Here is a 25,730-nt window from a genome sequence, read left to right as displayed (position 1 = left end):
AAGCCTTCTGAAAATCCAAATACACCACATCCACTGGTTCTCCTTTATCTATGCTACAAGTAACATCCTCAAAAAACACCAACAGGTTTGTCAAACATGATTTCCCTCTCATAAATCCATGTTGACTCTGCCCAATTAGAATTAGAACATTATAGCGCAGTGCAGGCCCTTCGGCCCTCGATGTTGCGCCGACCTGTGAAACCATCTGACCTACACTCTTCCATTTTCGTCCATATGTCTATCCAATGACCACTTAAATGCCCTTAAAGTTGGCGAGTCCACTACTGTTGCAGGCAGGGCGTTCCACGCCCCTACTACTCTCTGAGTAAAGAAACTACCTCTCACATCTGTCCTATATCTATCACCCCTCAACTTAAAGCTATGCCCCCTCGTGTTTGCCATCACCATCCGAGGAAAATGACTCTCACTATCCACCCTATCTAACCCTCTGATTATCTTGTATGTCTCTATTAAGTCACCTCTCCTCCTCCTTCTCTCCAACGAAAACAACCTCAAGTCCCTCAGCCTTTCCTCGTAAGACCTTCCCTCCATACCAGGCAACATCCTAGTAAATCTCCTCTGCACCCTTTCCAAAGCTTCCACATCCTTCCTATAATGCGGTGACCAGAACTGCACGCAATACTCCAGGTGCGGTCTCACCAGAGTTTTGTACAGCTGCAGCATGACCTCGTGGCTCCGAAATTCGATCCCCCTACTAATAAAAGCTAACACACCATATGCCTTCTTAACAGCCCTATTAACCTGGGTAGCAACTTTCAGGGATTTATGTACCTGGACACCAAGATCTCTCTGTTCATCTACACTACCAAGAATCTTCCCATTAGCCCAGTACTCTGCATTCCTGTTACTCCTTCCAAAGTGAATCACCTCACACTTTTCCGCATTAAACTCCATTTGCCATCTCTCAGCCCAGCTCTGCAGCCTATCTATGTCCCTCTGTACTCTACAACATCCTTCGGCACTATCCACAACTCCACCGACCTTCGTGTCATCCGCAAATTTACTAACCCACCCTTCTACACCCTCTTCCAGGTCATTTATAAAAATGACAAACAGCAGTGGCCCCAAAACAGATCCTTGCGGTACACCACTAGTAACTAAACTCCAGGATGAACATTTGCCATCAACTACCATCTTTCAGCTAGCCAATTTCTGATCCAAAGCTCTAAATCACCTTCAACCCCATACTTCCGTATTTTCTGCAATAGCCTACCGTGGGGAACCTTATCAAACGCCTTACTGAAATCCATATACACCACATCCACTGCTTTACCCTCATCCACCTGTTTGGTCACCTTCTCGAAAAACTCAATAAGGTTTGTGAGGCCCGACCTACCCTTCACAAAACCGTGCTGACTATCGCTAATGAACTTATTCTTTTCAAGATGATTATAAATCCTGTCTCTTATAACCTTTTCCAACATTTTACCCACAACCGAAGTAAGGCTCACAGGTCTATAATTACCAGGGCTGTCTCTACTCCCCTTCTTGAACAAGGGAACAACATTTTCTATCCTCCAGTCTTCCGGCACTATTCCTGTCGACAATGACGACATAAAGATCAAGGACAAAGGCTCTGCAATCTCCTCCCTGTCTTCCCAGAGAATCCTAGGATAAATCCCATCTGGCCCAGGGGACTTATCTATTTTCACACTTTCCAAAATTGCTAACACCTCCTCCTTGTGAACCTCAATCCCATCTAGCCTAGTAGTCTGTATCTCAGTATTCTTCTCGATAACATTTTCTTTCTCTACTGTAAATACTGACGAAAAATATTCATTTAACGCTTCCCCTATCTCCTCTGATTCCACACACAACTTCCCACTACTATCCTTGATTGGCCCTAATCTAACTCTAGTCATTCTTTTATTCCTGATATACCTATAGAAAGCCTTGGGGTTTTCCTTGATCCTAACCGCCAATGACTTCTCGTGTCCTCTCCTTGCTCTTCTTAGCTCTCCCTTTAGATCCTTCCTGGCTAGCTTGTAACTCTCAAGCGCCCTAACTGAGCCTTCACGTCTCATCCTAACAATCATATCATTATTTTCTAAGTGTCCAGTTATCTCTTCCTTTATAACAGATTCTAACATTTTCCCTACTACTGGTGTCAAACTAACAGGTCTGTCATTCTCCATTTTCTCTCTCGCTCCCTTCTTAAATAGTGGGGTTGCATTTGTTACTTTCCAATCTGCAGGAACCCTTCCAGAATCTATAGAATTTTGAAAGATAACCACTAATGCATCTACTATCTCTATAGCCACCTCATTCAATACTCCGGGATGTAACTCATCTGGCCCAGGGAATTTATCAACTTCTAATCCGATTAATTTTTCAAGTATACTCTCTTTATTGACACTAATATCTTTCAGTTCCTCATTTTTATAAGTCCCTTGGTTCCCTAGTATTTCTGGGAGATTTTCTGCCTCTTCCTCGGTGAAGACAATCACGAAGTAATTGTTTAGCCTCTCCGCCATTTCCTCATTCTCCACCACAAACTTTCCTGTCTCCGCCTGCAATAGATCTACATTCACCCTTGCTAATCTTTTCTTTTTCACATACCTAAAGAAGCTTTTACAGAAGGGCTTCATCGGAAACATGTGGAAGCGGTCAAGGCTTCGGAGGGAGCGCACAAACCTCCAAACTACTCATCTACCTGACCCTTCAAGCACCTGTCCATCATGTGGCAGAGTCTGCAGAACATAAATTGGACTTATCAGCCTTCTCAAAACCCATTAAACCAGAATAGAAGCAAGCTATCCTCGATCCTGGGGGACTGCCTAAGATTGAGAAGAATACAGATGAATAAGAAGCCTCACAAGAGCCCTTGTAATGGCTTACTGGTAAAGGCACTGTGTGCAACAGAACTGTAGCGACTAGAAGATCCAAGTTTAATTCTCAGTCTGGGTTGAGTTAGCTGATTTCACCTAGGGTTTGAGTAGAGGTCCTACAACAGGTCTCCGCACCCTTTGATTAGGGAAGGGAGAATCAGACTCAGTTCTTGCTCCTGATCACCACCCAATGACCTTAGTTAGGAAGTGTGTGGGTGTCAGGTGAGAACAGGATCAAGCTTGGTTATGGTGCCCTAGGTGGTTAAAAAATCTGCCAACATTCACTATCCAGGCTAACATGTGAATTGTGGCTATTTGAATAAAGTACCATGGAAGCATATTTAGCATGAGTTAATGCACTTAGGAGAGGGTAGTAGAAAATGGGAGAAAACTAGTAAAAAAAAAACGTGAAAATATTAGAAACCCACACATATGTGTTGGGCAATGTGAAAATGGGGGACTCCATGGGGGCCATGGACACTGATATAAACACATTTAAATTTAGTAAAATGAGGGAAAAGCAGGCAAAGCAAACACAGATAATTATAGTCAATAAGCTATTACTCGACCTCAAAAACTTGCATATACCCAAAGGAGAAGAGTATTGCAAGAACTTTTAACAAAAATACTTCTCTATTCTCTTCTTAATAGTGCATCAAATGGTTTACATTCTTTTAAAATACCTACTCCTAATTCTTTAAAGGTATTTACTTATTTCTCTGAAATTTTAAGACTACTCTCTCAGCTGGTAGTTGCACAATTATCATCAGATGTGAGAATTTTCACAAATGGCTCCATTGGTCATGCACAGATTGACTAAGCTTTCGGGCTGTGATGCCAATTGGAAGTCGTCAAAGCTGAAAAAAAAATCAATATTGTCTGAGTAATTAGCCAAGATTGAGTTTTTCTGGTTTGGACATCTCACAATTGGTAATTGTGTCTGGAAAGTAAACCAGAGAAATTTTCAATTCATCTGCCAACTGATGTTCCTATATGTAACCTTCGCAAAGCAGCTGCCTGCAATATTAAGGTGGAATGTACTTTAAATAGCCTAGTCCTATCAATACAAATTACCCTTAATTTGAATTGAAATTGTGTAAAAAATGCCCCCTGTGCTGTTTCATTTAAATTGTTAAATTTTGTGGAAATTAAAAATACAGTTGGAAAGCAGGGTTTTGAAAAGGTTTTCTGAAGCAGAGAGAAAGGCGTATGGAATTGGATTGAGAATTGCAGATGGTATGAGCATGCTGGCTGACCAAGCAGCTTCTAACAGTAAAGCATAGGGAGCAGGATGCAAGGACTCCATCATTAGAAGAATGGAGGGTGAAGAAACTTAAGAACGATATATGGGCTCCATAAGACAGGGTGGGGTAAGGCCACGAAGAAATTTGAAAATGTGAATAAGAATTTTGAAATCAACATACTAGCGCATGTGAAACCAATGGAGCTGAAAGAGCATGCGAGTGATGGGAATCTGGGACAGTATAGGTGAAGTCATGGGCTATGACATTGTGGATGGACTGGAGCTTGTGGAGGATTGATGCGAGAAGCTAATTAGATGGGCATTGGAGAAGTCAAGCAATAAGGTACGGAAGCATAGACTGAAGTCTTGGTAGCAAAAGGTGAGAGATAGGAACAGAGGTGGGCAATTTGCAGTGGTGGAAGAAAGAGATTCACAACAAAGCAGATATGGGGAAGAAAAATGAACTTAGTGTTAGCCTGGCTTAGCTGGTAGCATTCTCATCTAAGTCAGAAGCTTGTTGGTTGAATCACTACTCCAGGATGTGAACAAATAATCAAAGCTAATACTTCTGTGCGGTACTGAGGGTGTGCTACATTGTCAGGGGTGCCATCTTTCACATGTGGAATTAAATTAAATCTGCTTTTTCAGGTGGATGTAAATAACTGCCTGGCACAATTTGAAGATAATCAGTGAGTTCCCCCTGTGTCCTGACTCCAACATTCCTCCCTCAACCAGCATGATCAAAATGACATTAACTGATGATTTATCTCATTTGCTGTTTTTAGAACCCTGTTGTGTGCAAATTGACAGCTGGTTTTGCTTATTGAAGTATCTTATTGGATGTGAAATGCTTTGTGATGTCCTGAGGCTGCAGCATGGCTGTTATATCAGGAAGGTGATGGGGCTGAGAGACCATTTGGGATGTGAGGGGGACAAGGATATTGAAGATGAAGGTGAGACACTTATGAAGAAAACTGACAGAGGTCTTTATTTTTTTGCAGGGTGAGTTAGAGACAGGGCAGGTCAGAGTCACACAAGGAGGTAGACAGCATTTTTTGGAGTAGCTGTTACCCAAGAGCATAAAGTGCGAGCAGAGCAGCTAGGCATACACAGAAGAATGGAGATAAGAGAGTGGTTGGAAAAAGCCTAGTCAGCATTAGAGACCATGTGTGATGAGATCTAGGGGTGGCCATAAGAATGGTAGAGAAAGCTGTGGTTGAGAAAGGCAATAAGGGCAAAGGAATTAGTGAAAGAACATCAGGCAATATATAATGAAGATTGAAAGTGTCGAGGATTAGTTATTGCTTGATGCAAAGATAAAAGAAGATAGGATGGGGGTATTTTAGTGAAGAAAGTGGATTAGAAAGGATAGCTCTGAAGTTATAATTAGCACAGGCATAACAGACTGAATAGTCTCTTCCTATTGTTAAATTTCTTTGAATTTATGAAATCATCTTATAAAGCTAACATACTGGGCGAAGTACACCATACATAATTCCAAACATATCTTGCTATACTGCACAACATTAATGCAATAAAATAAAAAATAATTCAGGCATATAATTATACTGTTCATCCATTGTATGTATGATAATATTGTTTGTCCATCAGGAAATTACATGATCAGATCAATGTTAATAATTTAATGTTGATTGTCTCTCCTAGGCGTTGAGCATTTAATTTGGTTTTATAACTAATTTAGCACAATTCCCAGCTTCAAATACATATTTTGATAAATATTTAACTGAATACATTTTAATAGTTAATCTAGGCAATATATAATTATATCGTTTGGTAGTACAGCACTTGAGTATTGCTGAAAATAGAGACATGTTGTCGAAGCTTTTTGTCTTGCACTCATCAGGACAATCCACAAGAACAACCAATGTAAGGGAAAACAACAACTTTACGACCGTTGACATGCTGTTCTCCCTTTGTCAGATACAGGAGAAATGCCGCGAACAACAGATGCCCCTCTACATTGCTTTCATTGATCTCACCAAAGCCTTTGACCTCGTCAGCAGACGTGGTCTCTTCAGACTACTAGAAAAGATTGGATGTCCACCAAAGCTACTAAGTATCATCACCTCATTCCATGACAATATGAAAGGCACAATTCAACATCTTGGCTCCTCATCAGACTCCTTTCCTATCCTGAGTGGCATGAAACAGGGCTGTGTTCTCGCACCCACACTTTTTGGGATTTTCTTCTCCTTGCTGCTTTCACATGCGTTCAAGTCCTCTGAAGAAGGAATTTTCCTCCACACAAGATCAGGGGGCAGGTTGTTCAACCTTGCCCGTCTAAGAGCGAAGTCCAAAGTACGGAAAGTCCTCATCAGAGAACTCCTCTTTGCTGACGATGCTGCTTTAACATCTCACACTGAAGAGTGCCTGCAGAGTCTCATCGTCAGGTTTGCGGCTGCCTGCAATGAATTTGGCCTAACCATCAGCTTCAAGAAAACGAACATCATGGGGCTGGACGTCAGAAATGCTCCATCCATCAATATTGGCGACCACACTCTGGAAGTGGTTCAAGAGTTCACCTACCTAGGCTCAACTATCACCAGTAACCTGTCTCTCGATGCAAAAATCAAAAAGTGCATGGGAAAGGCTTCCACTGCTATGTCCAGACTGGCCAAGAGAGTGTGGGAAAATGGCGCACTGACACGGAACACAAGTCCGAGTGTATCAAGCTTGTAGCTTCCACTACATGCAAATGCGCCACACTGCGAGCCCTACTGACAATCTTAAATTGGTTGTCAGGGTAATTCTTAGCACATTAATACACAGGGCCCTGTTCTTTGCAGACAGAAAGAATATGTACAAACATTGCGCCTGTTTCAGCTAAACAAAATAAGTGACAACCATTCGCTGGTTCATTCCCAGGGTAATGCCTTGACCAATCAGAGTCAAGCTGCCTGGTTAAATTTCAAACAAAGCTTGGCAGTTAACAGTCAGTCACTGTAAACCGGTGCATTCTCCATGGCAATGCCTCTACCAATCAGAGTTCACTTGCCAACCAAACAGCACTCTCTTCTCATACAGTATAAAGTTGTTGTTTTTCCTTACATTGGTATTCTTGGAGATTGTCCTGATGAGTGCAAGATGAAAAGCTTCGACAACATGTCTCTATTTTCAGCGATAGAATTATGTAGTATTGCAACTATGCTTCATTTTACAATATTACACTACAGTTTATATACAGTTAATCTATGGTGGTTTGTCTTTCAATTCACTATATTGGGGAACCAAATATAGAGCTTTAACAACTTCATTGCTGCTCAGCAGTCTACTTTCATTCAGGTCTCTTGCCATGCTGAGTGATTGTCTAGAAGCAGAGAAATAGCAGGAGCTAGCACAGAAGATGGACAGATCAACCTAAATCTATATATCCAACATGGGGAACCAGTAGATGTAGTATACTTGGATTTCCAAAAGGCATTCGAAACGGTGCCTCACAAAAAGTTAACACACAAGATAGGGGCTTGTGGAGTTGGGGGTAATATTGTAGCATGGATAGAGGACTGGTTTACAGACAGGAAGCAAAGAGTAGGGATAAATGGGTCATTTTCAAGTCGGCAGGCTGTAACTAGTGGAGAGCCACAGAGATCACTGCTGGGGCCTCATCTATTTACAGTCAATATTAGTGACTTAGACAAACAGACCAAAAGTAATGTATCTAAGTTTGCTGATGATAAAAAGCTAGATGGGAATATAAGCTGTGCGGAGGACACAAAGAGGTCGCAAAGAGATGTGGACAGGTTAAGTGAATGGGAAACAAGGTGGCAGATGGAGTATAATGTGTGGTAGCATGAGGTTATTCACTTTGGTAGTAAGAATAGAAAGGCAGAATATTTTTTAAAAGGCATGAAACTTGTAAAATTTGATGTTCAGAGGGACTTGGGTATACTCATACAAGGAACACAGAAGGTTAGCATGCAGGTACAGCAAGCAACTGGGAAGGCAAATGGCATGTTGGCCTTTATTGCAAGGGGATTGAAGTAAAAGAATAAGGAAGTTTTGCTACAATTATATAGGACTTTGGTGAGACCACACCTGGAGTACTGTGTGAAGTTTTGGTCTTCATATCTAAGGAAGGATATTCTTGCCTTGGAGGCAGTACAGCGAGAGGGTTGTCCTATAATGAGAGGCTTAGTAAATTGGGTCTATACTCTTTGAAGTTTCGAAGAATGAGAGGTGATCTCATTGTAACATCCAAGATTCTGAAGGGGCTGTTCCCTCTGCCTGGGGGATCTAGAACATGGGGCCACAGCCTTGGGATAAGGGGTCAATCATTTAGGACTGAGATGAGGAGACATTTCTTCACTCAGAGGGTTGTGAATCTTTGGAATTCTCTACCCCATCGTTCAATATATTTAAGGCTGAGATAGACAGATCTTTGGTCTCTCAGGGAATCAAGGGATATTGGGAGCAGGTGGGAAAAGTGGAGTTGAGGCAGATGATCAGCCATGATCATACTGAATGGTGGAGCAGGCTCAAGGGGCTGTATGGTCTATTCCTGTTTCTATTTCTTATGTTCTTTTGTTCTCAAATAATTACAGATACATCCTTGGGCATACAGATTAATACTGGTGGTGTCTGTATTTGAAGGACCATTTACTTGCAGCACAAGAGGCACTGTCCAGCCAGATATCCAACTGCCATCCACTTTACTTCCTTTTCAACTGAGGGCACACTCAGAGAAGTGCACAGTTTGGAAGCAGAGACACACCATACACTTCGATTAAAGATAAACACAATAAACACATCTGCACCATACACTGTTAGGGTTAACTAAAACTGAAGTATGTCTTGACAGTTTTTTAGTATGAGGTAGAATAACGTCATTGGGGAGAAATTATATGGCATACATTGGTCTGGTCTAAATGCATGAATGGATAAAATGCTTTCTGACAAGAGTAAAGGGAATATGTGCAAAGTGGCTGTCATGCATTGGATGTTTCAGGCACTTAACCAACTACTCTCTATTACAGTAATATAAAAGCAAAATACTGCAGATGCTGGAAATCTGAAATAAAAACAAGAAATGCTGGAACCACTCAGCAGGTCTGGCAGCATCTGTGGAAAGAGAAGCAGAGTTAACGTTTCGGGTCAATGACCCTTCATCGGTTCCGATGAAGGGTCACTGACCCGAAACGTTAACTCTGCTTCTCTTTCCACAGATGCTGCCAGACCTGCTGAGTGGTTCCAGCATTTCTTGTTTTTATTGCTCTCTATTACAGCTTGCCTTACAACACTTGTGTAAGTGTGTGACAGTGTAAAGCAAACAAAGAAAAACAAGTGTTTGGTCAGTATTATCTTCTGCCTCTTACTGCTGTTGTCATCCTCTACCTGCTTCATGGCAAAACCTGTTTGCAGGTCAAAGGTGTGTAACATGCAACAGGCAAAATTCCTAAGGGTGTCCTTTTGAGCAGGTGGGAAGGATGCTCACCAAAAATCAGTGTGGTCCTTCTTTAAATATGCAGATCAGGCTCTGATGATGTTATGGAGGAAAATCTTATCCAAGATCTTTATTCAACTGAAAATATGACTTCTATTTTTTTCTATTGTACACTTATCAAATATCAAAAAAATTATACACAAGCATAATTTTAAACAGTTCTGCAGAATCTACATTGTGACAGTTTGTTGACCTGTGCAAACTCACCTAATGACACTATCTTTATGCATTATGGATCCTTTGACCCTTGCTAGCTCCTTGCGCAGTTGTTTTTGCTCCATGTCAGTTACTTGCAGTAGATCATCCCGTGATTGCAATTCAATTTGCAGCTCTGAAATTTCTGATTCCATTTTCTAGATACACAAAAACAATATTTGACTTGGATCACCAACTTGTGCTTCAAGATTAATGGCCTTCCATTTTTAGCACTTAATAGCTCATTTACTTTACATGGTTGTGTTCCATGGAAAACAAGCTCTCAGAGGTAATAGTGTAAAGCAAACACAGAAACTTAGATTTTTATCTGTCACCAGAATGCACTCGAAAAAAAAACAAGCAGCATTCTTCATTGAAATCAATGGATGGAAAAAAAATCACAGAAACAAACCTGCAAATTGTCAATAATAGATAAAATTCTGATGAAAGGTCACGGACCTGAAAAATTAACTCTGTTTTTCTCTTCACAGATGCTGCCAGACATGTTGCGTATTTCCAGCACTTTTTGTTTTTATTTACTGTGAATTTTCAATATGCATTTGTAGTTGGCAATAGACATTGCCCTAGGCAACAAATTGAAAAATCTACCCTGGAGACTCCAGTGCCTTTGGAAACATCAAGACTTCCTTGGAGAAGGATTTTCAACTGGTACCTCCAACCATTTAATGTTCCTATTGTTAAATATAAACAGTGGTTGCCAGAGACAATAAGGTTGGGTCTGCTATGTTAAGTCTGGTTGGAGGAAGACTGTCTTCTAGCCTGCCCAAACAGGTCAATGGCCTGTCATGGACATTGTTGGCCTCTGCAGACCTTCACCAGACATTAGCAGCTTTGCATTAACTGCATATGATCAAATCTTAAATTGAGATTTACAGATGTACAATTTGTTGAAGGTTCCATTCACAACTTTGGGGCAAAGGGAACTGTCATGCACAAGTTATTAGTTGTTGCTGAATCCTTCCCTCAGCATAACTGGGGAAAATTCAGCAGCAATGAAACCATTTCCAATGGTATTATGGAACTGTGCACTGGAAACATTGAATTTGGATTCAAAACTGCAATTCTCCATGCAGCAAATTCATATATCAAAAGTGAAGACTGGTCATCTACCTCTTGTTGGAGAATAATAGATCAAAATTTGGGAGCGAGGGGAGAAAGGAGCTCGACATCAAGGAACACATCAGTTTATATAAGCATTTTGTCCAAGCTAGTTGATTATTTTCACTAAAATATTTTATTATACAGCAGTTGCAAGAATGAAATCACCATGACCCAGAAAAAAACAAACATAAAAATGTCATACATTACTCTTAATTAAGATATTAACATCTAAAGTTTATTATACATTTATAAATCAATCACTATTGTTTACATTGGGAGCAATTAACCTTTAGAATGTGAATTCAAAGCAGGTTGTAGTTAGATGTGGCTTGTGAACAAAAGTATGCCATCACCAAAGATTACTAGTGTTGCTTGTCAATCTTCTCAGGTTTTTTTTTAATATTCATTTACAGGATGTTGGCATTGCTGAAATTTATTGTAGAGCATGGCTACCCGACCAGAACCCGATGGGACCCGACATGTGTCGGGTTGGGTCGCTCTTCCGGATCCGGAATTCAGGCTCAGGTCAGGTTGAGCCGGGTCGGACACAGTGACAGCCAGGATGTCAAGGTGGGAAACACTCCGTACTAGTCTGCAGTGAGCAATTCCACCCAAGGTAGAGCACAACCGCTTCAATAAAGTTGATTATATTCCGGTGGTCAGGTCGGGTCGGGCGCGGGAAAAAATGAAAGGACTCGGGCCGGGTCGGGCTCGGGTTGGATGTGGTTCTGTTGGGCTCGGGTCAGGTTTCATTTGCAGACCGGAGCAGGCTTTTAATTTATTGCTCAATCCTTATTGAGTTTATAGCCCTTGGAGCTGCACTCGCCCAGGCAAGTGAAGAATATTCCATTGCACTCCTGACTTATGCATTGTGGATGGTGGAAAGGCTTTGGGAAGTCAGAAGGTGAGCTACTTGCTGCATAAAACTCAGCCTCTAGCCTACTCTTGTAGCCACTGTATTTATGTGGCTGGCCCAGTTGAGCTTCTGGTCAATGGTGTTCCCCAGGATGTTGATGGTAGGGGACGCAGTGATGGTAATATCATTAAATGTCAAGGGGAGGTAGCTAGAATCTCTCTTGTTGGAGATGGTCATTGCCTGGCATTTATGTGGTGCAAATGTAACTTGTCACTCATAAGCCCAAGTCTGAATGTTGTTAGGGTTTTGTTGCATGTGGGCATGGATTGCTTCATTATCTAAGGACTTGCGAATGGAACTGAACACAGTGCAATCATCAGCGAACAATCCCACATCTGATGTTATGTCAGAGGGAAGGTTATTGATGAAGCAGCTGAAGATGGTTGAGTCTAGAACACTACCCTGAAGAACTCCTGCATCGATGTGCTGGGGCTGAAATGATTGGCCTCTAACAACCACCGCCATCTTCCTTTGCATGGCTACAACCAATGGAGAGTTACCACCCCACCACGCCCTACCCCCATCTCCCCCACACCCCCCAACCGCCGCTGATTACCATTAACTTCAAACTTTACCAGGGTTTCTTGATGTCAAGGGAAAGTCACTCTCACCTCACCTCTGGAATTCACCTCTTATGTCCATCTTTGTGGCTGTAATGAGGTCCGGTGCCAAATGGTCCTGGCAGATCCCAAACTGAGCATTTGTAAGCAGGTTATTGCTGAGTAAGTATCACTTGACAGTACTGTTGATGACACCGTCCATCACTTTGCTGATAACTGAAAATAGATTGATGGGGTAGTAATTGGCTGGATGGGATTTGTCCTTTTTTTTGTGGACAGGACATAACTGGGCAATTTTCACTTTATCTGAGAGATGTTGGTGTTGTAGCTGTATTGCAACAGCTGGCTAGAGACACAGCTAGTTCTGCAGCACAAGTCTTTAGTACTACAGCTGGGATGTTGTCAGGGCCCATAGTCTTTGCTGCATTCAGTGCGCTCAGCTGTTTCTCGATATCATGTGGAGTGAATCGAATTGGGTTGGAGACTGGCTTCTGTGATGGTGGGGACCTCAGGACAAGGCTGAAATGCATCATCCACTTGATATTTCTGGCTGAAGATGGTTGCAAATGCTTCAGCCTTGTCTGGCATGCTAGGCTCTGCAACCATTGAGGATGAGGGTATTTATGGAGCCTCCTCCTCCCATTAGTTGTTTCATTGCCCACCAGCATTCACAACTGAATATGGCAGGACTGCAGAGCTTTGCTCTGATCTGTTGATGGGGGGGATTGCTTAGCTCTGTCTATAGAATGCAGTTTATCATGCATGTAGTCCTGTGTTATAGCTTCACCAGGTTGTCACCTCATTTTTAAATATGCCTGGTGCTGCTCCAAGCATGCTCTTCTACACTACTCATTGATAATGGTGCAGTGAGGGATATGCTGGGCTACGGGATTAAATTGTGGTGGAATACAATTCTACTGCTGTTGATTGCCCACAGCGCCTCATGGATGCCCAGTTTCGAGCTGCTAGATCTGTTCTGAATCTATCCCATTTAGCACGGTAGTGCCACACATGATGGAGGGTGTCCTCAGAGTGAAGACAGGGCTTTGTCTTCCCGAGAACTGCGTGGTAGCCACTCTACTGTCATGAACAGATGCATCTGTGAAAGGTATATTGGTAAAGACAAGTAGGTTTTTCTCTCTTGTTGATTCTCTTACCATCTGCCACAGGCCCAGAATGCTAACTGTATCCTTCAGGACTCAGCCAGCTCAGTTAGTAGTGGTACTACTGAGCCACTCTTGCTAATGGACATTGAAGTCTCCCACCCAGACTACATCCTGTGCCCTTGCTGCCCACAATGCTTCTTCCAAGTCCTGTTCAACATGGAGGAGTACTGATTCATCAGCTCAGGGAGGGCAATAAGCGTGATCAGCAGGTGGTTTCCTTGCCCATGTTTGATCTGATTCCACAAGACTTCATGAGGTCTGGAGTCAATGTTGAGGACTCCCCCGAGCTACTGCCTCCTATCTGTATACCACTGTGTCAACACTTCTGATGGGTCTGCCCTGACAGTGGGACAGGACATACCCAGGCATGGTGATGGAGGAATCTGAAATATTGGATAAAAGGTAGAATTCTGTGAGTGTAACTATGCCAGGTTGTTGCCTGACAAATCTGTGAAATAGCTCTCCCAATTTTGGCACAAGTCCCCACATATTAGTGAGAATGACTTTGCAGGATCCACTGGGCTGAGCGTACCTCTGTAATGTTCAATGCCAGGTGGTCCAGCCAGTTTTATTCCTATTATACCTCTTTGGAGTGGTTTTGATATAGTTGAGTGGCTTGTTAGACCATTTCAGAGGGCAGTTAAGAAACAACTCCATTGCCATGGGTCTGAAGTTACATGTAGGTAAGAACCAGCAAGGGAAGCAGACGTCCTTCCTTAAAGAGCATTAGTGAACCAATCTGGTAGTTTCATGGTCACTAGCATTTTATTCCAGATTTATTTAATTGAATTTAAATTCCCCAGCTGCTGTGGTAAGATTTGAACTCATGTCTGCAGGTCATTAGTCTAGGCCCCTTGGATTACAAATCCAGTAACATAGCCACTGTACTACCATTCCCATGCTTCTGCAGCAACAACACAGCAGTTAGGTCATCAAATCAGTGAAAGAAATTAAAGCATTATGCCAATTGCACTTGTTCTGACTGTATGGGCCTAAATGCATAAATGACTATTGACCTTGCCTTGTTCAACAACTGATGGCACAGTTAATCTCACGATTTGAAAACAGACCATATATAATGCTTAATAATGTAATATACATTCTGGAAAACTTGTTCCTTATCAACTATTTTTTGAAAGCTATCAAAACATTTACTTTCCTTTATTATGACTGTTCTTAAGAAATAAAATGACATGAATTTAATGCAATGTTTCAATCAGTGTTTACTTGTATCCCCAAATACCTGACATCTCCTTTGGTAACGTTTAATTTCTTCCAACAGATTTTGCTGGTCCTTCTGGTGCAATTCCTCATTTGTAGCCTTTTGTTCAATAGTAAACTTCAGTTGTTCAATGATGGCCTCATCACTCCTGATAGTGTCTTGAGCACACTCCATACAACTCTTTAGGTACTTAATTTCTGATTCACATATCTCTATCCTGCTATTCCAGTAGGTGTCTGAACTTTGTGGCTGTTGCTTTGGAAGCAAAAATCATCAATTAAAATTCGCAGTTGGAAGGATAAAAATATACTTGCTTTAAAGAAAATGCTTAATGATAAAGAATTAATCCTGATTTTTGATTAAAACATCTTGACAATAACAAGCAGAGAAGCAATATACGCAACCTACAAAGAATGTAGAAGTTCACCCTCACTCAGCTGGCAAGCACCTCATACAAGAACTAAAGTTATTTCTCACTGAAGCAAATATACGCATTATTGGGCACAAAATCCTACAGAGCATACCCTCAGCGAGAAAACTAAGTAACATTCAGCAAAAGAAAGTCTTCAATCATACATTTTCTGTAATACATATACCTAGCACATTGCAAATAACAATTCCAATAAAATCCCTCAAACATAAAAGAAAGCACTGTTCCTGATGGAGGCAGCATTATTTATAATGCTGCAATTACTGCGACAACATTTAAATGCTAATTTTGTGAGGCTTTGCTGGAAATGTGATCTTGATATGGCTCATAAATCAGGCATGCAGGTTACTATGCCTGAATCACAATGTATTGGTCAATGCAGTTTGATCATGACTTCCTCTGACTTATATTCCATGTTCTGGTTATACAGTTCAATCATTCTTTTTGTTTTGTTGATTATTACTCTGCATTTATTGAACATTCAGTCTATCCCTTGGGAGAGAATTCTCCTTATCGGGTGCAATTCTGGTAGGGCAGGAACTCCACCCACCCTTCAATATCTTCTCCAACCCCAAACCATTTTCCTGGGTTATTGCTCACAATGGCTGGAATTTTACCAGGCCTGTAAGAGTTGGGTAAGAAGCCAGCATGCAGGTGAAGGGGTTCAAAAATGTGAATGGGACATGCTCAAACAGAGGTCAGATGTCATGACATCGCTTCTGAATTTTACAAGCAACAGGAAAGAGGAAGGGTTAACTTCTCGCTATGACCCAGCAGGACATCAATTGAGCCTGCTTAGAAGGTAATCAACATGAATTTCAATGCAATTCCAGTCAATGCAATTGACTGGAATTTTATGGTGCCATTTGTATTTTATGAGCAACGCATGGGATTAACAGGCCTAATCAAAAGGGCCTTCAGAGCTCCGACCAGTTAAAGGGGGCGGCAACAAGAGGAGGCTTTAGTGCTGCCTCTGCCAGCAGCCATTCTGAAAGGCAAGGTGCACTGAAAGGGGGAGAGTGGAGAATGGAGTCCATTTTTGGCTGGTGGTGGATGGCCTTTAACAGTGCTATTACCAAAGGGTAGTGGTTGTGTAAGGGTGCCATCACCAGCAGGAGGTGGACTGCAAAGACAGAGCTAGAGAGGGGGAGAGACCACCTGGCATAAGATAATCCATCCAGTCTTTGTGGCCCCCCCACGAGGAGGAGGAGTGGCACAGAGGAAGGGAGGTCCAGGCATTGGTGGATCCACAGCAGCAATAGCAGGAGCAACAATGGGCCTACCTCTGGGTGGGCATGCCAGAGAAGTGTGCAGATTGGAGCGACAGCAGCTGGCCACTCGAAGAAGGGTCTATCAGTGGGAGAGAGTGTACTGACACGGCTCAACTATCTGCAGATGTCCAAGCAGCAGTGTTAGCGTAGACTGAGGCTGCACCATGTTGCAGGACGGACTAAGACCCAGGAGGTTTAGTGGGCACCCAATGCCGGTGGCCCTGAAGATCACCGTGGCTCTTCTATGCATCTGGATCTTTTCAGGGATCCACTGGTGAGATCTCCCAGGCTGCGGCTCATCGGTACATCAAGGAGGAGACTAAAGTCATATTCAAGATGCCAGGCAACTATGTGTGCTACTGAACCAACCTGGACAGTTAGGCGGAGAGGTCCATTGGCTTTAGGGCCATTGCTTGACTCCCCCAGGTGCAAGGTATCATAGTCATTGACTGCAAGCATGTGACCATCAAGGCTCCCACGGACAAGCGGCCTTCATCAACAGGAAGGGCTTCCATTCCATCAATGTACAACTAATCTACGACCACCGAAAGTGGATCCTTCAGGTGTGTGCCTGGTTCCAGGGAAGCAGCCACGACACTTACATACTTCAACAATCACAGGTGCCATACCTTTTCTGGCCACCCACGCGTCTTCAGAGATGGATTCTCGGGGGCATGGGCTACCCATTGAAGACATGGCCACTCACGCCTGTGTGGAACCCTCCCACTGCAGCAGAGGAGAGAAGTACACCTGAGCGATCATCGAACAGGCCATTTGGCTGCTGAAGGTGAGATTCAAGTGCCAAGTACAATCTGGTGCAGCCCTTCATAGAATCATAGAAAGTTTAAGGTACAGAAAGAGGTCACTTGGCCCATTGTGTTTATGCCGGCTGAAAAACGATCCACCCATTCTAATCCTACCTTCCAGCATTTGGTCCATAGCCCTACAGATTACGGCACTTAAGGTGCATATCCAGACTCCTTTTGAATGAGTTGAGGGTCTTTGCCTCAACTACTCTTTCAGGCAATGAGTTCCAGACCCCCAACACCCTCTCAGTGAAAAAGCTTTTCCTCATCTCCCCTCTAATCTTTCTACCAATCACTTTAAATCTGTGCCCCCTAGTCATTGACCCCTCTGCTAAGGTGAATAGGCCCTTCACCTCCACTCTATCCAGCCCCTCAAAATTTTGTAAATTTCAATCAGATCTGCTCTCAGCCTTCTCTGTTCCAAGGAGAACATCCCCAGCCTATCCAATCTTTCCTCATAGCTGCATTTTTCCAGTCCCTGCAACATCCTCGTAAATCTCCTCTGTATCCTCTCTAGTGCAATTACATCTTTTCTGTAATGAGGTGACTAGAACTGCATACAGTACTCAAGTTGTGGCCTAACCAATGAGTATACAGTTCCAGCATAATCTCCCTGCTCTTATATTCTATACCTTGGCTAATTAAGAAAAGGATCGACATGTCCTGCTCCCTTCAGGGATCTGTGGACATTCATTACAAGGTTCCTCACTTCCTCTACACTTCTCTGTATTTTCCCATTAATTGTGTATTCCTTTGCCTTGTTTAACCTGCCCAAATGCATCACCTCACACTTGTCCAGGTTGAATTCTATTTGCCACTTTTCTGCCCATCTGACTAGACCATCAATATCTTCCTGCAGAGGAGGGTCCTGCATCTGTGCCCCTCAGATTTCCGGGGCCCTCCAGGCCTCAGACAGCCAGTGGACGGCTGCCAAGGTCATCCCAGGCCGCAGGGCAATCCGATCGACAGTATGCCCCAGTGAGGGTCTTGCATATCATTGTGTTCTGCTGTACACTGCACAATCAAGCAATGCAGAGGGGAGAGGCCTTGCATAATGAGAACATCACTGATCACTACTCCTCATCCGATGAAGAGGACGTGGAGGAGACTGCTGAGCAGACGGCCCAGGATGTGGAACCCCTTGTACCAGAGGTGAGAGGAGCGCAAGGGAAGCTTAGGACAATCTCATCGATACACGTTTCTTGTGACCCTGATGCCATTTCAATATTAATGCAATAAAGATTTGCCTCAATGCGGATCTGCTGTCGCCTCATTCATCTCACACTCCATTGCCCAGTGCCAAGGTTCAGAGCGCACACTGACAAAGCTGAGGACCTGCCATTAGCAGCCCATTGAGGGAGCAAGGCTGTAGATGACATCTGACAAGGCAGCAATAAATGCATGGACGACTAGCAACAGTAAGTGTGACATTGATTTATTGGCACTATTGCATAAAGGCCTAACATGTACAAATTCTAAACACCACTGAACCCCAAGTGTGTCCAGGTGCTGCTCTTAAAACATTTACAAATGCTCCAACGAGGCACGACCCTTGAGCTTTCAGCTGGTGTGGAGGCAGGCCGCTGATCGGGTTGCCCTGCAGCCTGGGATGACCTTGGCAACCGTCCTCTGGCTGTTTGAGGCATGGAGGGCTCTGAAATTCTGAAGGGATCCTGCACAGGTGCAGGGCCCTCCTCTGTCGTCATGGCAACTGGAGCTGGGGTCACTGCAGAGGGGCTGAAGTGCCGCTGTCCACACTTCAGGTTAGCCATAGGTGTACAAGGGTCCATGTTAGCCATAGGGATACAAGTGTCTTCAGGTTAGTCACAGGGGTGCAAGGGTCTTCAGGTTAGCTATAGGGGTACAATGGTCTTCAGATTAGCCACAGGGATGCAAGTGTCTTCAGGTTAGCCATAGGGGTGCAATGGTCTTGAGGTTAGCCAAAAGGGTACAAGGGTCCATGTTAGCCATAGGGGTGCAAGGGTCTTCAGGTCAGTCACAGGGGTGCAAGGGTCTTCAGATTAGCCACAGGGATGCAAGGGTCTTCAGATTAACCATAGGGGTACGTGTCTTCAGGTAAACCACAGGGGTGCAAGGGTCTTCAGGCTAGCCACATGGATACATGGGTCCATGTTAGCCATAGGGGTACAAGGGTCTTCAGGTTAGCCACAGGGGTGCAAGGGTCTTCAGGCTAGCTATAGCGATACTAGGGTCCATGTTAGCCATGGGGGTACAAGGGTCTTCAGGTTATCCACAGGGGTACGTGTCTTCAGGTTATCCACAGGGATGCAAGGGTCTTTAGGTTAGCCACAGGGGTGCAAGGGCCTTCAGGTTAGTCATAGGGGTACGTGTCTTCAGGTACGCCACAGGGGTGCAAGGGTCTTCAGGTTAGCCACAGGGGTTCAAGGGTCTTCAGGTTAGCCATAGGGGTACAAGGGTCTTCAGGTTAGTCACAGGGATGCAAGGGTCTTCAGGTTAGCCACAGGGATCATCAGCACTGTTGCCGAGGCAATCCTTAGCAACAAAGCAGCATTGCATGCAGGGCTGGCAGCCCTTTAAAGATGGCGCTAGCACCTGCCTTTCAGGCAGGTGATGCTGTCATTGGTGCCTTGTTGCCCATCCCCACTCATCAACTGGATGGGCTCCAGGCCTTTAATTGGCTGGCTGCTTGTCGCTCTTGCAGCAGTGGCACCCGCTTCTGGTGCCACCGCCGTGACCCGTGCCATCCAAATAAAGTTCAGTCAATATATGCAGAGTGCGCTGACCAAATTCCTGCTATCAAGAGGAAGCCCAGCAGTTTCACTGAGAAAACTTTATCATGAAGGATGCCACAGCACCAGAAGGACCAGCAGGTGACCCTAGAGGGGCAGAAATGCCCCAAAGATTGGAATCAAGACTCTCAATGAAGGCCTTCAACAGGTAGAGGATATGACCTACTCGGAAGGAGAGTCTTTGAGCTTAATTCATATTCTGTCCTGTGAAACTTGATCAAATGTATTTTGAAAGTCATGCTATACAACATTGCTCACCACAATCGACTTGGATTGTCATTTCCTTATGGAAATCAAGGAGGGTGATGAGGAAAGATATTCCTCATCTAAAGCCATGTTGACTGAGTTGTTTTTTTAGATATATAATCTTCAGGTTTACTCCCAATAATCATTCTATTACTTTACATGGATGTGAAGTAAGACTAATGGGTCTGTAGATGCTGCAGTATATTTTGTCATCTATTTTGATGGGCATATCAGCTGGTTTCCAATCTATTGGCGTCTCCTCAGTGCCCAATAATCCCTCATAATAATTGTCAGTGTGTCACAAGTGTCCTTGCTAGTTTCTCTAAACATGGGTTAATAACCATCTAACAGACAATATATTTGTTTTAAGCCTTTTTAGCCTTTTAAGGATTTCTATCACCTTATATATTAAGATCTGAATTTTGCCTTGGTAATCTTTTTTGGGAAAGGGCATGTTGTTCATTTCTTCCCTTATAAATAATTTGAGAAAGTAATCATACAGAATAATTACCTTCTTGTATTCATCAGTTTCAAGTTCATTTGCATCTTAAGTTCTTACCTCTTTGTTGCTGTTGCAATGTAGAAAGGACTTTTTACTGTCATGTTTTATCTCTGCAGGTCTTTCTGCCCCCGATTATCACAGAACCATAAAACAATTACAGCACAGAAGCAGGCCATTCAGCCCATCGTGTCCGTGCGGCTGAAAAAACTAGCCACCCAATCTATTCCCACCTTCCAGTACCTGGTCCGTAGCCTTGCAGGTTATGGCACTTCAGGTACATGTTCAGGTACCTTTTAAAAGAATTGAGGATTTCTGCCTCCACCACCATTCCTGGCAGTGAATTCCAGACACTCACCACCCTCTGGGTGAAAGGTTTTCCTCATGTCCCCTCTAATTCTTCTACCAATCACCTTAAATCTGTGCCTCCTGGTAACTGACCTTGGCGCCAGGGGAAACAGATCCACTCTATCTAGGCCCCTCATTTTGTACACCTCAACTAAGTCACCCCTCAGTCTCCTTTGTTCGAAGGAAAATAAGCCTAACCTCTCCAATCTTTCCTCATAGCTTCAACTTTCAAGCCCTGGCAACAGGGGGAGGCGGTGGCGTAGTGGTATTGTCACTGGACTAGTAACCCAGAGACCCAGGGTATTGCTCTGGGTACATGGGTTCAAATTAATTGAATTTGAATTCAATTAATAAATCTGGAATTTAAAAAAAAAGCTAGTCTAATGATGGCCATGAAACCACTGTCGATTGTTGTAAAAACCCATCTGGTTCACTAATGTCCTTTAGGGAAGGAAATCTGCTGTCCTTACCAGGTCTGGCCTACATGTGACTCCAGACCCACAGCAATGTGGTTGACTCTTACATGCCCTCTGAAATGGCCTAGCAAGCAACTCAGTTGTATCTAACCGCTACGAAGTCAATAAAAAGGAAGGAGACCGGACAGACCACCCGGCATCGACCGAGGCACCGAAAACGACAACAGCAAACCCAGCCCTGTCGGCCCTGCAAAGTCCTCCTTACTAACATCTGGGGGCTTGTGCCAAAGTTGGGAGAGCTGTCCCACAGTCTAGTCAAGCAACAGCCTGACATAGTCATACTCATGGAATCATACCTGACAGACAAAGTCCCAGACACTGCCATCACCATCCCCAGTTATGTTCTGTCCCACCGGCAGGACAGACCCAGCAGAGGTGGCGGCACAGTGGTATACAGTAGGGAGGGAGTTGCCCTGGGAGTCCTCAACATCAACTCTGGACCCCATGAAGTCTCATGGCATCAGATCAAACATGGACAAGGAAACGTCCTGCTGATTACCACCTACCGCCCTCCCTCAGCTGATGACTCAGTACTCCTCCAAGTTGAACAGCACTTGGAGGAAGCACTGAGGGTGGCGAGGGCACAGAATGTACTCTGGGTGGGGACTTCAATGTCCATCACCAAGAGTGGCTCGGTAGCACCAATACTGACTGAGCTGCCCGAGTCCTAAATGACATAGCTGCTAGACTGGGTATGCGGCAGGTGGTGATGGAACCAACAATAGGGGAAAACATACCTGACCTTGTCCTCACCAATCTCCGCAGATGCATCTGTCCATGACAGTTTTGGTAGGAGTGACCACCGCACAGTCGTTGTGCAGACGAAGTCCCACCTTCATATTGAGGACACCCTCCATCGTGTTGTGTGGCACTACCACCGTGCTAAATGGGATAGATTTCAAACAGATCTATCAATGCAAAACTGGGCATCCATGAGGCGCTGTGGCACATCAGCAGCAGCAGAATTGTACTAAACCACAATCTGTAACCTCATGGCCCGGCATATCCCCCACTCTACCATTACCATCAAGCCAAGAGACCAACCCTGATTCAATGACGAGTGCAGGAGGGCATGCCAGGAGCAGCACCAGGCATACATCAAAATGAGGTGTCAACCTGCTGAAGCTACAACACAGGACTCTCTGCGAGCCAAACTGCGTAAGCAGCATGCAACAGACAGAGCTAAGTGATCCCATAACCAACGGATCAGATCTAAGCTCTGCAGTCCTGCCACATTCAGCCATGAATAATGGTGGACAGTTAAACAACTAACTTGAGGAGGTGGCTCCACAAATATCCCTATCCTCAATGATGGGGGAGCCCAGTACATCAATGCGAAAGATAAGGCTGAAGCATTTGCAACAATCTTCAGCCAGAAGTGCCGAGTGGATGATCCATCTCGGCCTCCTCCTGAAGTCCCCAGCATCACAGATGCCAGACTTCAGCCAATTCGATTCACTCTGTATGATATCAAGAAATGACTGAAGGCACTGGATACTGCAAAGGCTATGGGCCCTGACAATATTCCGGCAATAGTACTGAAGACCTGTGCTCCAGAACTTGCCGTGCCCCTAGCCAAGCTGTTCCAGTACAGTTACCAACACTGGTATCTACCCTGCAATGTGGAAAATTGCCCAGGTATGTCCTGTACACAAAAAGTAGGACAAATCCAACCTGGCCGATTACCGCCCCATCAGTCTACTCTCAATCATCAGTAAAGTGATGGAAGGTATCATCAACAGTGCCATCAAGTGACACTTACTTAGCAATAACCTGCTCAGTGACGCTCAGTTTGGGTTCCGCCAGGGCCACTCAGCTCCTGACCTTATTACAGCCTTGGTTCAAACATGGACAAAAGAACTGAAGTCAAGAGGTGAGGTGAGAGTGACTGCTCTTGACATCAAAGCAGCATTTGACTGAGTATGGCATCAAGAAGCCCTAGCAAAACTGAGGTCAATGGGAATAAGGGGGAAAACCCTCTGCTGGCTGGAGTCATATCTAGCGCAAAGGAAGATGGTTGTGGTTGTTGGAGGTCAATCATCTGAGCTCCAGGATATCACTGCAGGAGTTCCCCAGGATAGTGTCCTCGGCCCAACCATCTTCAGCTGCTTCATCAATGACCTTCCTTCAATCATAAGGTCAGAAGTGGGGATGTTCGCTGATGTTTGCACAATGTTCAGCACCATTCGTGACTCCTCAGATACTGAAGCAGTCTGTGTAGAAATGCAGCAAGACCTGGACAATATCCAGGCTTGTGCTGATAAGTGGCAAGTAACATTCGCGCCACACAAGTGCCAGGCAATGACCATCTCTAACAAGAGAGAATCTCACCATCTCTCCTTGACATTCAATGGCATTACCATCGCTGAATCCCCCACTATCAACATCCTAGGGGCTACTATTGACCTGAAACTGAACTGGAGTAGCCATATAAATACCGTGGCTACAAGAGCAGGTCAGAGGCTAGGAATCCTGCGGCGAGTAACTCACCTCCTGACTCCCCAAAGCCTGTCCACCATCTACAAGGCACAAGTCAGGAGTGTGATGGAATACTCTCCACTTGCCTAGATGGCTGCAGCTCCAACAACAATCAAGAAGCTTGACACCATCCAGGACAAAGCAGCCCCCATCTACAAACATTCACTCCCTCCACCACCGACGCACAGTGGCAGCAGTGCGTACCATCTACAAGATGCACTGCAGTAATGTACCAACGCTCCTTAGACAGCACCTTCCAAACCTGTGACCTCTACCAACAAGAAGGACAAGGGCAGCAAATGCATGGGAGCACCATCACCTGCAAGTTCCCCTCCAAGTCACACACCATCCTGACTTGGAACTCTATCGCCATTCCTTCACTGTCGCTGGGTCAAAATCCTGGAACACCCTTCCTAACAGCACTGTGGGTGTACCTACCCCACATGGACTGCAGCAGTTCAAGAAGGCAGCCCACCACCACCTTCTCAAGGGCAATTAGGGATGGGCAATAAATGCTGGCCTGGCCAGCGACGTCCACATCCCATGAATAAAAAAACACATTCTTGTAAATCTCCTCTGTACTCTCTCCTGAGCAATTATGTCCTTTCTGTAATGTGGTGATCAGAACACAATACTCCAGCTATGGCCTAACCAGCATTTTATACAGTTCCAGCATCACATCCCTGCTTTCATATTCTATACCTCAGCCATTAAAGGAAAGCAACCCATATGCCTTCTTCACCACTCTATCTACTTGTCCTGTCACCTTCAGGGACCTTTGGACATGCACTCCAAGGTCTCTCATTTCTTCTAGCCCTCTCAATATCCTTCCGTTTATTGTGTATACTCTCGCTTTATTTGCCCTCCCCAAATGCATTACCACACACTTATCTGGATTGAATTCCATTTGCCACTTTCCTGCCCACTCAACCAAACCATTGACATTATTCAGGAATCTCCAGCTATCCTCTTCACTATTAACTACATGGCCAATTTTTGTGTCATCAGCAAATTTCCCAATCATGCCTCCCACATTTAAGTCCAAATCATTAATATATAGCACAAACAGCAAGGGACCCAACACTGAGCCCTGTGGAACACCACTGAAAACAGCTTTCCATTCACAAAAACATCCGTCGACTACTATCCTTTGTTTCCTGTCCCTGAGCCAATTATGGATCCAATCTGCCATATTCCCCTGTATCCCATGGTCTTTCATTTGACTGACCAGTCTGCCATGCGGGACCTTGTCAAATGCCTTACTAAAATCCATGTAGACCACATCCACTGCACTACCCTCATCAATCCTCTCCGTCACTTCCTCAAAAAACTCAATAAAGTTACAAAGACACGACCTTCCCTGAACAAATCCATGCTGACTATCCTTGATTAATCCGTGCCTTTCTAAGTGGCAGTTTATCCTGTCCCTCAGAATGGATTCTAACAATTTACTCACCACCGAGGTCAGACTGACTGGCCTATAATTATTTGGCCTATCCCTCGCACCCTTTTTAAATAATGGTACAACGTTCGCAGGCTTCCACTCATCTGGTACCTTGCCTGTATCTAGTGAGAATTTGAAGATGATCCTCAGCGCATCCGCTATTTCCTCCCTGGCTTCCTTTAACAACCTGGGATACAATCCGTCCGGTCCTGGCGATTTATCGACTT

General features: G+C 44.2%; 1 protein-coding gene across 4 annotated transcripts in view; it reads right to left on the bottom strand.

Moving 5' to 3' along the window:
- Positions 1-25,730, bottom strand: part of LOC137370986 (deuterosome assembly protein 1-like) — a 202,996-nt gene that overhangs the window by 82,850 nt on the left and 94,416 nt on the right. For 3 of the 4 annotated variants that reach the window (XM_068032890.1, XM_068032889.1, XM_068032891.1), the window contains 2 exons: positions 14,756-14,989; positions 9,761-9,906 (listed from right to left, as the gene is read on the bottom strand). In XM_068032890.1, coding sequence (XP_067888991.1) covers positions 9,761-9,906; positions 14,756-14,989 — 380 coding nt within the window. Of the gene's footprint in view, positions 1-9,760; positions 9,907-14,755; positions 14,990-15,142; positions 15,298-25,730 lie in introns of those variants that run through there. The other variant, XM_068032892.1, reaches the window with a different exon arrangement.

Source organism: Heterodontus francisci, chromosome 6, assembly GCF_036365525.1.
Source record: "Heterodontus francisci isolate sHetFra1 chromosome 6, sHetFra1.hap1, whole genome shotgun sequence".
Classification (NCBI taxonomy): domain Eukaryota; kingdom Metazoa; phylum Chordata; class Chondrichthyes; order Heterodontiformes; family Heterodontidae; genus Heterodontus; species Heterodontus francisci.
Note: the sequence above shows the minus strand (reverse complement) of the source record. Positions and strands in the feature narration are given on the sequence as shown.